The sequence below is a fragment of the Callorhinus ursinus genome, unplaced genomic scaffold, assembly GCF_003265705.2.
Source record: "Callorhinus ursinus isolate GAN/ISIS: 27379988/994484 unplaced genomic scaffold, GSC_fseal_2.0 scaffold4, whole genome shotgun sequence".
NCBI lineage: Eukaryota > Metazoa > Chordata > Mammalia > Carnivora > Otariidae > Callorhinus > Callorhinus ursinus.
The window spans coordinates 84,536,040-84,552,077 of NW_027397066.1; the positions used below are offsets into that span (position 1 = coordinate 84,536,040).

Below are 16,038 nucleotides of genomic sequence, written 5' to 3' on the forward strand. Positions count from 1 at the left end.
TATGCTTAGCCCCTAGATGAAATAAGGGACTAAACTTTTGATAAAAAATTAAAATATGTTAAATTAGAGGAGCCAAAAAAAAAAGGTTTTAATGTGCAGATAAAAATTATTAGAATCAGGGGCACCGGGGTGGCTCAGTCGGTTGTGCATCTGGCTCTTGGTTTCAGCTCAGGTCATGATCTCATGGGTTGTGGGATAGAGCCCTGCATCGGGGTCCACACTCAGTGGGAGTCAGCTTGAAGATTCTCTCCCTCTGCCCCTACCCCTCACTCTCTCTCTAAGATGAATAAATAAATCTTTAAAAAATGACTAGAATCATTAATAATTCCTAAACAATTGAACCTGCAAGGGACAAATAGGTTGCAGTATTTGGATAGAAATGTGGTCAAATTCTAAACAAAATGTTTTAATACAATGCCCAATTCAGTCACTCTTTTGTGTGCAAATAGCAAACAGCTCCTAAAATTATTTGCTATGTCAGATTACCTGAATTATCAACAAATACCTATATGGGTTCTATTTTATCTTCAAGCCAGATAATTTAATACAAAATATATAACTTGCTTTGCAAAGGCTTATAGCTGAGTTATGATGAAATAGACATTGCTCTGTCATGTCAGCTGCTGACTCTTCTTTTGTTCAGCCATTCAACATTTACCTAATGCCTTCAGTATTTTATTTTATTTTTTTAAAATTAAAAAAAATACTTTATTTATTTGAGAGAGAGAGAGAGAGCATGAATGAGGTGGAGGGGCAGAGGGAGAGGGAGAAGCAGATTCCCTGCTGAGCAGGAAGCCCAATGAGGGGCTGAATCCCAGGACCCTGGGATCATGATCTGACCTGAAGGCAGACCCTTAATGGACTGAGCCCCCCAGGCTCCTCACCTTCAGTATTTTAGACACTGTACTAGGTATTAGAAATATAATAATGAACAAAAACTTGGTACTTCATGTCAACAAGCTTTCAGCCTCTAGGGGAGCAAGTTAAACCAACCTCAATTTTATGGAAGCATAAGGCAGTATTATATGAGCTCAGACAGGAGGGGTGAGTCAGAGGGATTCAAAGAAGGGAAGAAGGGGCTGGGGAGTTGAGAAGTTTCTGGATGGGTTAGCAGTTTTTTCCAAGACGTGAAGATGAAGTGTGACACATTCTGGGAAGTGTAGGTAGTTGACAGTGACTGAGGGAGCTGAGGAGCTTGTGAGAGAATTGTGCCCTCGCTGATACCACATGACCTACAACAGAAAAGACTTCTCCGTCAGACACTCTGAGGCTTCTGGCCTCTGTTCTTCCCCAGCAGTACCTTCTGTTCAGCATGTCCTCACAAGCACTGCACATGAAATGATTAAACAAATTTACTGCAATGTTCTGTATGTAAGCTCTGAGAATAGAGGCTAATGACAAGCATAGCTTTTGTGACTTGCTCCAGACACCATCAGGCCAGGATGCATCACTGCCAGGCATCTCTCATCGCTGCCATTTAATCTAGAAGATCTCTTACATTCTGAATTCTGCCGTTAGGGTGTTTCTAGAATTTTTGCAAGTATGAACTAGCCTACAACAGTTGTTTTTAAAAGAATAATAAGGATAATCCATGCTCGTGGTAAATTAAAACATTACTGACAAGTACAAGACTTACCCCAACTGCAAACTTTCGACCTTGATTCACCAGTTTTCACTCTTATGGGTTTTCTGTGCCTTTCCAGAAAGTTCCTATACTGATTTAATCCTGCTTCTGTACATGCGCGTGTGCCTCATTTTTTAATAGTTGCAATAGTATTGGGGCGCCTGGGTGGCTCAGTCGGTTGAGCAGCCAACTCTTGGTTTTAGTTTGGGTTGTGATCTCAGGGTTGTGGGATCACACCCCGCACCAGGCTTCATGCCCAGCAGGGAGTCTGCTTGAGATTCTCTCTCTCTCTTTCAAATAAATAAATAAATCTTTAAAAAAAATAGTTACAAGAGTATCTCATTGTTTGGAAGTATTATAACTTTGGACCAATTAATGGACTTTAAGGAACTTTTCAGATTTTTCATTACAAACAGTGTTGATATGAGCACAGTTCAAAAGAAATAATAATCTAACAAGAACTCAAAAATATGTTAAGAGTTTCTTTTGGAGTTTTGTTAGGGGGGCATGAGGAAGCATTTTTTATTCTCCAAATGAATGTGAAAACAACTTCCCTGGGACACTGTTTCCTTTGCCAGTGGTCTGGATTGATATGGCCACCTGATATTGATTTGGCAGATGACCCCCCTCAGTCCTTTGTCAATGATGTGAGTGACTTACAATACATTGAGCCCTGTTTTGTAGCATTTGCTGATTTCCGTCTTATAGTTACTTCTACCGTGGTTGATGTTAAGCTACCAACGTGATGTCAACGAATGTGCAATTGGGAAGAGCTAGCCAGTGGCACACCATTATATATTAATTCCATAATATCAAGAGCACAGATAAGGGGAAAATGCAGTAAAATAATTAGGAAGTGATCAATTTTGAGTATCTATTGGTCTTGTTTTTAATGCAAGTTATTTAATTTTAAGTAAAAATTAAAACTGTAAATTTAATTTAATTTTTAAAAATTGCTGTGTTTAACTCAAAATTTAACAATTGGCTTTTGGTGTCAGCACAGCAAATACAGAAATATCTTATGTTGATTTTCAAAAGCTTTCCAAACTGCAATTTTTAAAATATGATTTACTCTTGAAGAAAAGAGAAAGTGTTTAGCACTTACCTAGAAGATGAGGCAATGGAGGCAATGTAGGTAACTTAATGAGCCCCAAAAGTTTACCTCCAATGATGGCACAATAGAATAGGATTATAATTCCAAATAGGTTTCCTCCAGGAAGACATTCACTGCCAGTAATTGACCAAACTACAGCCCAGAGAAGAACCACCATGGTAACTGAAATAAACCAGGAAAACTAGTTTCTACCAGTAACTTGTCATATGCAGGTTTTGGTATAATGTAAAAATTAAAAAAAGTTGAACATACATACAAATATTTATAACCATGTGTAAATTTTAAAGAACATCAGTAATATGAACAAGTGGGTAATTACCAACCATCTTAAAAAGTAGGCTATTACCAGTGTCTTTGGATCCACCTATGGCCCTTCCTAATCCCATCTCCCATCTCCTTTTACACTACCAGAAGGAAATACAATCTTGAATTTTTTTTTTACCATTCCCCTATTTTTCTTTATAATTTTACCATAAATATTCACTAGTTAATAAAAAGAGTAACATTGGCTATCTTTACTCTCTTCATAGGAGAATGCTTGAACAATTGCATTCCAGTATTTTTAGTTCTGTCTTGAAGTAAACACTGTTATTGTTTCTTTTCTATAGTCAATGTTTGTTTACAATTATCCACATACTCATCTATTTTCTATTTGATCATTATTTGTTATGGCAACTCAACCCTTTAATCTGGGACAATTACTTTGTTGCCTGAAGAATTTCCTTTAATAGAGGCATTTCTATTAGAATGTGAAATATGTTTCTTTGTTTGAAAAGCCTGTGTTGTACTAAATTGTACGCTGAAAATACAAAGACTCCTGTGAACAGTTGGGCAGACCACTCAAAACTCAGAACTCGTGACCAAAGTACTGACAAAAACCGTAATAATCCTAATAAAAGCACCAGCGCAATTAAATCTCCACTGACATTTGCATCTCACAGTCTCTTTTTTGTGGACTTAATCCCTGGAACCACACTTACTACTTCAACATGTAGAACCCTGAAAGCATTTGCTTTCAATAGAAAGCAGTTCCATCTAAATCTGATCCAGATTATAGTTTTCTCCATCAATCAAATATTTGTTGTTGTTTTAACTGAGGGACAAGTGTTGGCTGCTACTTTATCTGTACTGTTGCTTCTACATCCACATGTGGTTTCACTAGATAGTTTAATGGTGTAGAAAGCTGAAAAGTCTTTGAAGCCCCTAAGCCAGCAACTAACTGCCTGAAGGAGTTCAGCTTTTTAAAAAAGTCCTCATTTTAGTAAGGCTTTATCTTTAATTGTAAGAAACCATATACCTGATCTTCTTTTTTTTTTTTTTGATGAACATTTTGGTTTATTTCTAAATTGAACTATTATGAATTGTGCAGAGTGGAACAACCTTGTACATATATTTTCGTGAACACACATACATCAGGAGTGGAACTGCTGGACCAGCTTTAGTAGATATGGCCAAATGGCTTTCCACAATAGTTACACCAATTTACACTGTTACCACCAATTACTTCAAAACTGAATTTGAATGTATAGTACATGCCATTATGGTTTTAATTTGCTTTTCCCTGAAGTTCAGTAAAGTTGAGCACCTTTCCATGTATTTATGGCAATTCAAGTATTGACTTTTAAGAAGTGCCTGTACAAGTCTTTTGTCCATTTTCTATCAGGCTGCCTGCATTTTTCTTAAGGAATTCTTACATTCTGGGAGATGAATGGATAAAGAAGATGTGGTATACCTGATCTTCTTTTGTCTGTTTTTGTTTTTCAGTGCATTTTGCATTCACTCGCTATTGCTTGGTGATGCAAAATATAAATGTGGCAGGAAAAATTATGTACAAATGCAAATTTTCATATGATACTGACACAATTCCTTATTTACCATCATATATGAACTAATTCATGGTACAGAAACAGTGTGGAAGAGCATACTATATTTCTCATGAAGATCTGTTGGTAGTAAATTCTTAGTTTTATTTATCTGGAATTACCTTTATTCTCATTCTTAAAAGATAGTTTTCCAGGGTATATACACTTCCAGGCCGAGAGTTACTTTCTTCCAGTTCCTTGAAAATACTATTCCTTGGCTTTCTGGCTTTCATTATTGTTTTTAAGTCTCTTTTAGGGAAATCTTTTTCTTTGGCTGTTTTCAAGATCTTTACTTTTTCTTTGGTTTTCTGCAATTTAAGTGTGATATGTTCTGTACTTATGTTTAATTTCAGTATGGCTTCCTTTTAGTCTGCTTAGGATTTTGTTTTCCATCAATTCTGGAACATCCCTTTTTTATTTCTTCAAATATTTCCTCTTCGCCATTCTTCCTGTTCTCTTTTGCTGGAACTGCGATTAAATAATTAAACAGCCACAGTCCCTTCTCCTTTTGCCTAACCCCAGTTTTCATACTGTCCATATTTTTTCCGTGTGTACTGCTTTGTAATCTCTTCAGATCTATTTGCTAGATTATCAATCTTCTTTTCACTTAATCTGTTGCCTAATCTACTGAGTTTTAAATTTCAATTACTGTACTATGTCATTTCTAGAAGTTCAATTTGGTGCTTATTAAAATCTATTCACATTTATAAACAGTTACTTGTTTTATATTTCCTACCTCCTCTTTAACTTCATAGATTTTGAAAATATTTTTTATTTTATTTTCTGATAATGCAAATTTTTGAAATCTGTTTCCTTGTGTATGTTGTGATTTTTGTTTTTGTTTGTTTGGTTTTGGGTTTTTGGGCAACAGTGAGCTCTTTCCTGAAACTTTATCTTTGGGAATTGTTGGAGGTGAATGTGTTTTCCCAGATAGGATCTGAATTTGCTCCTACCATGTGCTTAGAATCTTAACAATCTGGGACACATTTTTAGTGGAGACTCTTCCTTCTTCCCGGAACACTACAGAATAGACAGATAAGGTTTTGTTGCAGGCTCCCTCTGCAGGGCAGGTTTACCTCAAATTCACCATCACATTGGGCTCCCCCTTCCTAATATGGGTGACGAAGAATGATGTCTCCTATGAAACTTCTCCCAACCTGGGCAGACTCAAGCACAGCCTCCTATATTCTCATGATTCTCAAAGTGAATCTCAAGTTCACTGGCATTTTGCAGAAGCCTCCAGAGTGAAAGCCAGCTTAAGTGCTTATTTATTTCTCCTAGTCATACTGTTTTTGGTGTCTGACAAGTTCCTGTTTTCTTGACAGATAACAGGTACATTTAAAAAGACTTAAAATATTGTTTTCAGATATTTTCATTGACATAAGTGATAGAATTGTTCATTGAGTCTCATCTACCATATTGCTGGAGATCAAATCCAATGTCCCATTTTTTAACCCTCACAGAATTATTACAGATTTTGTAGACTATGATGCTATTACATTGAAATAACTAAAGAGCCTTCTGTATTTTCCAGTTGGGTGTAGGAGCTGAAATTTCTATGTAGTATGGGAAGTGCAATGGGAAAGCAGGAATTGCCAGATACTAAATTTTACCTTATCACAGTATAAAACCAGTTTTGTACTAAATTCAGAAGGTAGAATTAGTTTTTCCACTTCAAGACCATTTTCTTTTAAACCTCTAGTGTTTCTTTCCTTTCTCATATTCAAAATGCAGTTCTAAATATATAGTAAATGTACATTTACAAGGTTTCTCTAAATCAGATTTAATTCAGTTAGTAATTTACTTCTCATTTATGATTTTGGAAAATCATATTTTCACATGTGAGATCTACTTCTTAAGAAAAATACTTAAGTACACTGACGGGACACAGGAAGGAGTACAGGGAAAAAAAGAGCAGTCTTGTAAGCCTCAGGAACAGAGGCACAGGAAAACAAGTGAAGAGGTGTTTGTATATCATGAGTTCCCAATTCTCAGGCAGCTTTATGGACAACGATCAGAGAATTTAAAAAAATGAGTCTCCAAATCACATCATTCATTTATACCCTTTCCTTAATGCAATCCCTGTTTTTACTATAAATATTTTAAATAGATATGTGCCATGATTTGAATGGTGAAAGTTTAAAAAAATAATAAAAAGGACAGAACAGGTATTAAATTATCAGTTGCCTTATCAACTGGTGTATATTTTGGAACTTAGCTAATTTCATTAAAAACATGTGTAGAGCCTGAAATATATCATATTATGCTTGGCTTCCATTGTCCAAGTTGAGAATGGCAAAAATGTCTTTCAGAGCTCACAAATGAAGTATAACAGTAAAGAAGCGAGTCTGATTTTTTTAGTAAACACAACTTTTAGATCAAATGTGTTATATTCTTCAACATATTTATTTGGGAAGCCATATATATACTCCAGTAGTGCTTTCATTCCTCAACATAATTTTTGAAATTGTATTTAAATTTGCCTTTACAGATCATTTTCAAACCCTTTCTCCTTCTTCCTGCTATACCACATATCCTCCAATGTACAAAATTAATACACACACACACACACAACTTCCTTTTTGAACAAAAAACAGCATTACTGAATCTGAACATCCATCTGTTCATCAAATTGAATCATAATATTGTTTGTCTGCCTCCAAAAACCAAATCCATCCCTCAAAGACAATATTTGAAATAGTGCTGAGATAAACTCCCAAAGAAAAATCCCCCAAATATTTTAGGTAATAGTAGTTGTACTGGAATAAGTTGAATTGGAAATCAGGATCCTTACTTATAAAATGATGGATTCATTTGAAAGTATAAATTAAGCTGTGTTTGTTCAAACATTAGTTGCATTATTTAATAATAATTAAAACTGATATTTATGTAGTGCTTTTCTGTTTACAAGTGATTTCTTAATCATTTTTCTCATTGGAGTCCTAATGTAATCCTGTGAAATTACTCAGATACAAAAAAGGAAAATGTCCTTATCTCTGCTCTTTTCCTCTGCCTGCTAGCTGGAATGGTAGTGGCAACAGCCTTGTGTTGAAGATGGTAGAACCCGTCTGCATGGTCCCCTCAATGACTTGTGGAGCAGAGCCATCTACCACGTGAATTGTTCACCTAGTAGTTTTTGTGTGTGAGAGAAGTAAACTTTTTTCTGTCCTTTAAACCATATTATTTTGGAATCTCTCATTATAACAATGTTATCTATTACCCTCTCTTTCTGAATTAATTTTTTACCAATTACATACCATTTGTTATTCCTCTATCCAAATAACCATGTGGAGGACAAGAAAATGCTCGTCTCAGTCTTTGCAAATTATTTGATTCAGTTGGTATTTTTTGTAGCTTTTTTTCACTGCTATTCAGGAGGTTACTTCCTTCTGTTGGTTCTTTGGCATCTGTTGCTTTGGAGCTCATAACTGTTCCCTCCTGTGTTTAAGGTAATTTAAGAATCCTTAAAACTGTATATTTGCTGTACATTTTTATAGTAATTGAGCCATCACATCACAGATCAAATTTCTATTGCTAGAATCAAGGCTAACACTTTACAGTGGAAATGCATAGCTATATTAGTAGCTAATGAGTAAATGCTTGGAACAAGAACTATGTTAGGAGTATTTACCATTAAGTCCCTATTGGTAACATTATAAATGCTTGAGTCACATAGTATTCCATTTTGTTTTGTAGTACTGGGTTTAAAATTAGCCTATTTAAGATATCATTCAAGGCAATAGTTGGTAAATATATCAAAGTGGGCCAGAAAAAGAGAACTATTTGTGGTGAAAACAGATTCAGATTCATTCATCTACTTGAATTTAAGTGATAAAAAGGGGGGGGGGGACCAGAACCATTCCAGGGGTTAGGCTGGGAACACAAAGCATTTCACAAGCTCTCTATTTTTCCAGCCTCATGTGGGTCGAGCTGCTAATGACTACTGGGAAAACTGGTAGTCACGCATACTGTACGAGGCTGGGGACTAAGAATGGGGAGAATTGTTAACTGAGTGATGGATAATGAAGAGAATATAATTTTATCATATATTTGGAAATATACAGTCCCTTCCTTAAGGAAATGGTTGGAATGTTCTAAATTTGGTCATAGGTTTACCTGTGTTTCTTGATATGTAGAAGCTGCATGATCCATTCCTGTGGATGGTTCCAAATCTTCACGTTCAGTTACTTTGTCTTCATCCCCCATGATTTATATTAGAAATAAGATGACACAGGGAAGAGGAATGGATCTGTTCTGAAGGAGAAATAGTATAGATATAGAACAAGTTGGAAATTTACATGAATGAATTAAGCAGCAGTTTGAGCAGTTTAAATGAATAAATGGCACTTATTTTTTCCCTTAGAACTCTGAATGTCTAAAATACTTTAAATTGGATTATTCTTAACTTTCTTTTAAAAAATTATTTATTTATTTATCTGTCAGAGAGAGAGAAAGTGTGAGCGAGCACACGAGCAGGGGGAGCAGCAGGCAGAGGGAGAAGTGGGCTTCCCACTGAGCTAGGAGGCCAGCCTGGGGACTCGCCCAGGACCCCAGGACCATGACCTGATCCAAAGGCAGACGTTCAACTGACTGAGCCACCCAGGAGTCCCTAATCTTAAGTTTCAACTGCTAATCTTTTCTTTGATTACAATATATTGTATTGTATTCTTATTTATCTATACTTACAATATAGTGTATCTAATTCTTATTCACCTTTAACTCTCTTGAAAAAGGCCTTGTTAATATTTTTATATTTCTTTCCCACCCTGTTTTCTGAGTTATTCTTCAAATATTCCAAGCAATATTACTGTTAAATTGTTCTCTCTAATGAGCCAACTTGATGAAACAGGAAAGCTCCAGGCAATTTTTCAATGTTGAAATGAGTCACCAAAGAGAAATCTATGGATTCCATCATTTTCAGAGAAACTAGAATCACTAATTCCTGCCTGGTTCATATTTCTAAGTTAAAGTGAAAATAATACAACATTGATTGAATAGCTACAATGTCTTAGACATCTACTCTCTTGACAGTCACTGTGGGTAATTTGAAGATTACTAAAACATATTATTTGTTCTCTGTAGGCTGACAATATTCCAAGAAAAATAAACTTACATGAAGTAACAAAAAAACTTGTAGGACAGACCTATAGGTTGACTCCATAAACAACTACTTAAATCTCTTTGCCCTTGGCTTCCCATGCTATAGGCTGAAAAGCCAAAAACTCCAATTCCTATTCATTTTGGCAGCTCTAGGTGGCCATGTGTCACAGTTCTGTGTAATGAGATATAAGTGAGAGTCCCAGGGGAGGGCTTTCATTCCCAGAGAATAAGGCAAGGCTTTTTGAGGATCATACTGTTTACTCTTTGTCCTCTAACATTTCTCTTTCTCTTCCCTAGAATGTAGATACACCATGCGGAAGGCCAGTGGCCATCTCTCAACCATGAGAATAAAAAGCCCTATACTAAGGGGAATAATTAAGATAAGGAGGAGCTGGTTCCTTGACAATATCCCTGAATTGCTCCCTCAATCTTGGATGCCAACCTTTGAAGTAATTGTTGAAACCACTGTTAGTCAAGTATTCTTGTTACTAGTAATCAAACTTATTCCTAATGCAACAAATATGATGATATTTTAATGGAGGCATGAACTATAAACCCTGGTAGAAGCAAAGAGAAAATTATGTGGGAGAAGGGATAATCTAATTTAACACATTTGCATACCTAATATGTGCCACACACTATACTAGGCCATAAAGACAAGGATTAATTAGACAGGACCCCTGCCTCAAGGAATCATTTTCTGTTTAACAAAGTGCCAAGATGTTTGCATTTAATATTCCAAAGAAAATTATATCCTTTCCATCACTACCACCATCATTATCACCACCACCACTATTTTTCTTCCTTAAAAAATACAATGTTTGCCAGAGTGGCATCTCAAAAAACCTCATGTACATATAGTGATATAGTATGTATATATGTAGATATGATTTTTAAAATTTATAAACTCATTCCAAAATTTAGACTCATGAGAAAGAATGGCATTTTGACAGGAAAAATGTTGGGTTCAGAGAACCCTTGTCTTAAAGGTATGGAGGTACGGAAGCCAGTGGGATGTAAGGGGAAACTTTGTCGAAGCATGCGGTGGGAGGCTGAGGGCAATGGAAATGAGGCTGGAGAGTTAGGATATCATGTTCCACATCATGGCACTTGGCCTTCACCCTGTGTAGAGAATGACCCCCTCATATAGTAAGTGGTGATGTCTACTGGGTCTGGAGTTGAACAAAGCTGGGTCTGTAGTCTAGTCCCATCATATACCAAAATTCTTAGCCTCCTTGTAACTAATTCCTTATCTATAAAATGGAGGTAAGAGTGGTTCCAACCATGCACATGGTAAACATTCAATAGTGGTGGTTATGAGTCACTCAAATCCTTCTCCCTAATACAAACCTCTATGATTCTTTTTGTTTTCTTTATTAAGTAGGACAAGGTCCCTCCCAACTTGAAGAATTTATGACTTAATCCCATTGATTTTCTTTGATAGTGCCTTTTACCTCTTTCTTTCAAGGCTAACTTCTTGAGGTGGATGTAACACTCATCATTGTCATTTCTTCATCTATCTCGTTAGTAGAATTACATAGGAACTCTTGGGCAGTGTCTAGAATCACCTCCTTTATTAAATTTCCAAAATCAGCCAATTCTGCCATTTATGAAGAATATTTTTAAACAGCCAACAAGTATAAATGATTATTTTTAATAGACAATCTATTGGCTAAAATGAAGCCTTAAAAATTTATTTTATTAGTTATTCTAAGTCTCTTCCAATGTAAACAATCAAAATTTGGCATGTTGCTCAGTATATGCTATTTGTGGGAATTTATATAGTTTTTGCATTCCCAAAAAATTCCCTATTCTCCTATAATCTCCACCATGGACACCAAAGTACTTATTTGAGATCAGAGAGTTACTGCAGAGAGAAAAGGTAAAATAAAATACTAGTATTTAGTAACCCCAGGAAAACAATTTACAACTGGCCAGTTCTGATTGTTTACTCTCTGCTATATTTCCATTTCTAAAAGAACACTTATATCACCTGTCTCACTTTAGAAACCCACTTAAATTTAGGAAAATGAAAAAATGTAGCCTTTATTTTAAAGCAACCATGTTCATGGCACTTACTGTTCATAGTCATTGAGTCTTGAAATTACAATAGTGTATCCCCTACCAAGAAGACAGTTTTGTCAAAGGAATCAGAAAATATGCAAAAATGACCTTTTAAGGAGTCTAAGATACGTCATGAAACCCATTAAAAAGTAGAGAGTTTATACTCCTTACTTACAGAGAAGCTCTCAAGTACTCCCTCAGGGCTCACCAACTCTTACTTCTAAAACAATTCAAATGACTTTGCTCATCTGGTTTCCAAACCCTCAGAAGATAAGATGTTGTAAGTTAAAATGCAGGAAGAGGATTGCGATAGAAGCAAATTGAGAGGAGCATGAGTGATACTTGACAGGAAAGAGATGGAAAGATAGCAATTTAAGGCAATAAAATGTGGGGATAAATATCTTTTCCTTATTTGCAGTTTTGGCTTGCCAAGCATCTTTCTTCCTGACTTTTTGGTACCAGCATACTAATTTTCTTTTGTCTAATCCCCATCTCCTCTATTCTCCATCCATGTTGTTCATATGAAACTCATGTCCTCCTCACCTTCCCAATCCCCATGCTCTACCAATGCTCTGGAGATGAGGACAGGCCTGGCCAAAGAGAGAAATTCTTTCCCAGTCACACTGATTGTTTCAGGCATGAGCATGTGATCCATACCTGGCTAATGAGAGTCAGTTTTAATGCGTTCCCTGGAACCATTGAGAAAGAGCTCTCTTTCCATTGGGGTTGCTAAGCCCAGACTCACTATTGAAAATCCTTGTGATGTACAGAGAAGCCTTCCAAAGAATGAAGTGACCACAGAGCAAAGCAGATCCTTAATATGGAAGGAGAGAAAAGGAAAGCCTCAAATTAATAACCACATTGTTGATACACCTGGAAGCAGCTCCTTTTCAGTTATAGGTAAGCCAATAATTCCTTACCAGTTTGAGTTGGATTTCTGTCATTGCCACCAAATGAAGTCTCAGTAAGAACCTTTATACCTGAATTGCCCTGAAAGATCCCCTGTATAATAACAGATATTTAGGAAGGTGATTTTACATCTTCAAGAAAACGAAAAGAAAAAAAAATGATGTGCTAATATTTTCTGTTTTAAGAGTCATTAAAGTAGGGCGCCTGGGTGGCTCAGTTGGTTAAGCGACTGCCTTCGGCTCGGGTCATGATCCTGGAGACCCGGGATCAAGTCCCACATCGGGCTCCCTGCTCAGCGGGGAGTCTGCTTCTCCCTCTGACCCTCTTCCCTCTCATGCTCTCTATCTCTCATTCTCTCTCTCTCAAATAAATAAATAGAATCTTTGAGGAAAAAAAAGAGTCATTAAAGTATATAGTATGACTTAGAAATGTAAAGAGAATGTTTAAAAAAATGTGGTATTCAATAAAATAGGTGTTAGTTATCCAGAAAGTTAATTTAAATGAAATGCTTCATTTTCAATATTGTTATTTAAATGAGACAATTGTTTTTTCATTGTGTTCATTAAAGTCTTTTCAAATCTTTCATCCCAGTAAAGCTTCAAGAAAGCTGTTAAACTGAGATGCTTGGGTGTCTTGAATGGAAAAATAAAAAGTGGGGAAATATGGAGAAAGTAGATGGTTTCCTAGTAATTAAGAATCACAGTTTAATGGAATAATAAAAGTTGGAAAGGCCTTTAGATATTACCTGGTTCAATCTCTTTAATATTCACATGAGAAACTAAAGCCTAGAGAAGCTAAATAACTATTTTCAATGAACACAGCCAGTATCAGCCAAGTCTCATAGTAAAACTGTATAAAAATTTGTCAAATGAGAGAATTCTTTATATCTTTGACTTCATGTCATTTCTACCAAATCACTGCATTATACTTTTATATTTTTTGCTGTAATATTTTGTTTAAAAATCCACCATATTTGGCTACAATTAATTGTAAGTTTGGCTATAATTAATTGTAAATTCCAAACTTCCATAAGAAGTTTGGAAACACATCCTATAAGAAAATATTTTTATTTTTTATCTTGTATTATCTTCAGCTTTACTCTTTCCCATTGTTATGACTGTTACACAGTTTATTATAAACAAAAAAAATTTACTAATCCACTTAGGTTACACAACATTGGTGGCAAAATAAATGAAATGAGAACTTGTAACCTGTTCTCATGACAAATACTATTTACATATTCTGAATTATTAATTGGGTAAGTGACAACTTGCCATTTAAATATGCCTTAAGATTCTAAGGCTTAAGGAGCTCTCCTTTTAAAAAAATTCAGTTAAACTAAGATACTTTGAGAGACTTTTGTATCTAAAAAATGATGCTGAGAAGTAGGAAGGCAGAGCACATTTTAGATAAATACTAAAAGTGCCAATAAACAGAACCAAGTTTTTTTTCTGCTTCTCAATCAAGATGTTGTGTTATTCAGATCGATACACAACAGTAAACCATATTAGAAAAAATTAATCTCATGTCAAATGGTGGAATTTTACAGATTCCATAATTCAGTAAATCATGTTAATTTAATCAAAGTCCTGTGACTCAAATATAGATTTCAGTAGAAGAATGTGGTTTGACCTAAGCCAAAGGATATGGCTGTTATGACTGCTGTGATTGCCTACTTGCTAGGTTAGTAGCCCAAGGGTTTTCTAAAAACATATGCAAAGGTTGTTGGCCACTCAAACCTCTCTTTAACATTCTCAGTATACAGAATTTCCTACAGAATTGATCTACATGCTTAGAAACCATATTGGCTTAATTTCAGCTTCATGTTGCAATACGAGGGACATATGCCACCAAAATCATAGAACCGTGGACTTGAAAAGAACAGTCTCCTAAATCCCTTCCTCTAAACTTGAGAGAAAATTGTAGATCAAGAATAACAGATCAAGAATATGAGCAATTATGTACATACATGTGTATGTAAATAAATAGGAAAAGTCTGTTAATAGTAGTTGCCTTTGGGGAAGGAAATGAAATTAGAGTGGCTGGAATTCCATTTTTATTCTCTATATTTTTGCATTGTTAGGATTTTTACAATAGGAAGATTTTCTTATGCAATTCATAATACATTTTTAAAAACTTATATAATTTTTAAAGATTTAGAGAAAAGAAAATGATAAGCTTTCCTCTGTAATAATATTTTTCAGAGATAAAATCTGGTAATTTCATTTTAGATAACTTAATCCCACTGCTACAATTTAAGGTATTTTGTTTTTTGTTTTTGTGTTTTTCAAAGAAGATGGGGAAGTGCCTAACATCTTCTATAGCGGTTTTCAAATATTTTTTAAGCCCAAAGAAATCTTTCATCAAATAAAACCCTATCCTGAAATCCAACATATGGGACCAATAAAGATGGAGCTGCAGGAACCCTGTCCACTGACCCCTATTCCTCCTGGCAAGTGAAGCACATTTTGAAAGCCTCACTTCTGTAAATATGCTTTCGTATACAGAAAGATGGCTGTTAAATCACCCTTCTCTTTTTCAGATTATTTTTTTAATCTAAACGTTTAAAAGTGTTTTCTGTAATATTCCAGAGGAAATAAAAGAACTCTCAATTTGTGAATGTCCATAGGCTCTTGGTCAAGTAAAATATGCTTACTGCCATCAGCTAAATTACTGTTAACGAATCATTACACAGATAAAGTCTGGTAATTCTTGTTATTTTCTGTCTGAGCTGGGGACAGACCAACACTTAATAGGCTAATCTTAATGAGAATTTATACACATGGCTGGAGTACTGTATGTGCTATATTCATACATTTGAAAGAACATCTCCATGACTGTTCATTAAGTACTCTGTAATGATGACAATAAAAATTCTTACCTTTGATGTTTATCCACTCATATGTTGAAAGTGGAGGTTCTCCAGTCTGATATAAGTATGTCTTTGTAGAACATACAGAAACCTTCCAGTTTCTGGACTCTGCTAATCAACTCTGATCTAATGTTCAATCCCCAAAAGGATACCTATCCAGCGGTGAGAAATTCAGGTCAAGTGAAGGGTGGGACTTAAAATTTCCTTGTATTAATTACTAAAATCACTAAGAATGTTTCCGCTGAACAAAATGACCTTATCTGAAAGTGTCAGGTGTGCCAACCACACGAGACCAGGTAATCAAAGGAAAACTGTTATTCTATTTGGTTAACTGATACAGTGATTTGGCTGAATCATTGTGAAATAAAACACCATGTAATGAGATATGAATAAAAGGAACTTATTCCTAGGTAAGAAGGGACCCAATACTTGCTTCTCTCCTTTCTAATTTCTCTCCCTATCAAGGACAAGTGCATTTAATTGAAAGTTTAAA

At 35.4% G+C, this 16,038-nt stretch overlaps 1 protein-coding gene across 4 annotated transcripts in view; it reads right to left on the reverse strand.

The window, feature by feature from the left end:
- SLC9B2 (solute carrier family 9 member B2) overlaps positions 1-16,038 on the reverse strand; it is a 49,159-nt gene that overhangs the window by 27,933 nt on the left and 5,188 nt on the right. For 2 of the 4 annotated variants that reach the window (XM_025873536.2, XM_025873530.2), the window contains exons 2-4: positions 8,717-8,854; positions 7,858-8,038; positions 2,730-2,900 (exon numbers count right to left, since the gene is read on the reverse strand). In XM_025873536.2, the coding sequence (XP_025729321.1) occupies positions 2,730-2,900; positions 7,858-8,038; positions 8,717-8,806 (442 nt within the window). In that variant the 5' untranslated portion in view covers positions 8,807-8,854. Of the gene's footprint in view, positions 1-2,729; positions 2,901-7,857; positions 8,039-8,716; positions 8,855-12,421; positions 12,579-15,554; positions 15,659-16,038 lie in introns of those variants that run through there. The other 2 variants (XM_073892054.1, XM_025873531.2) reach the window with 2 other exon arrangements.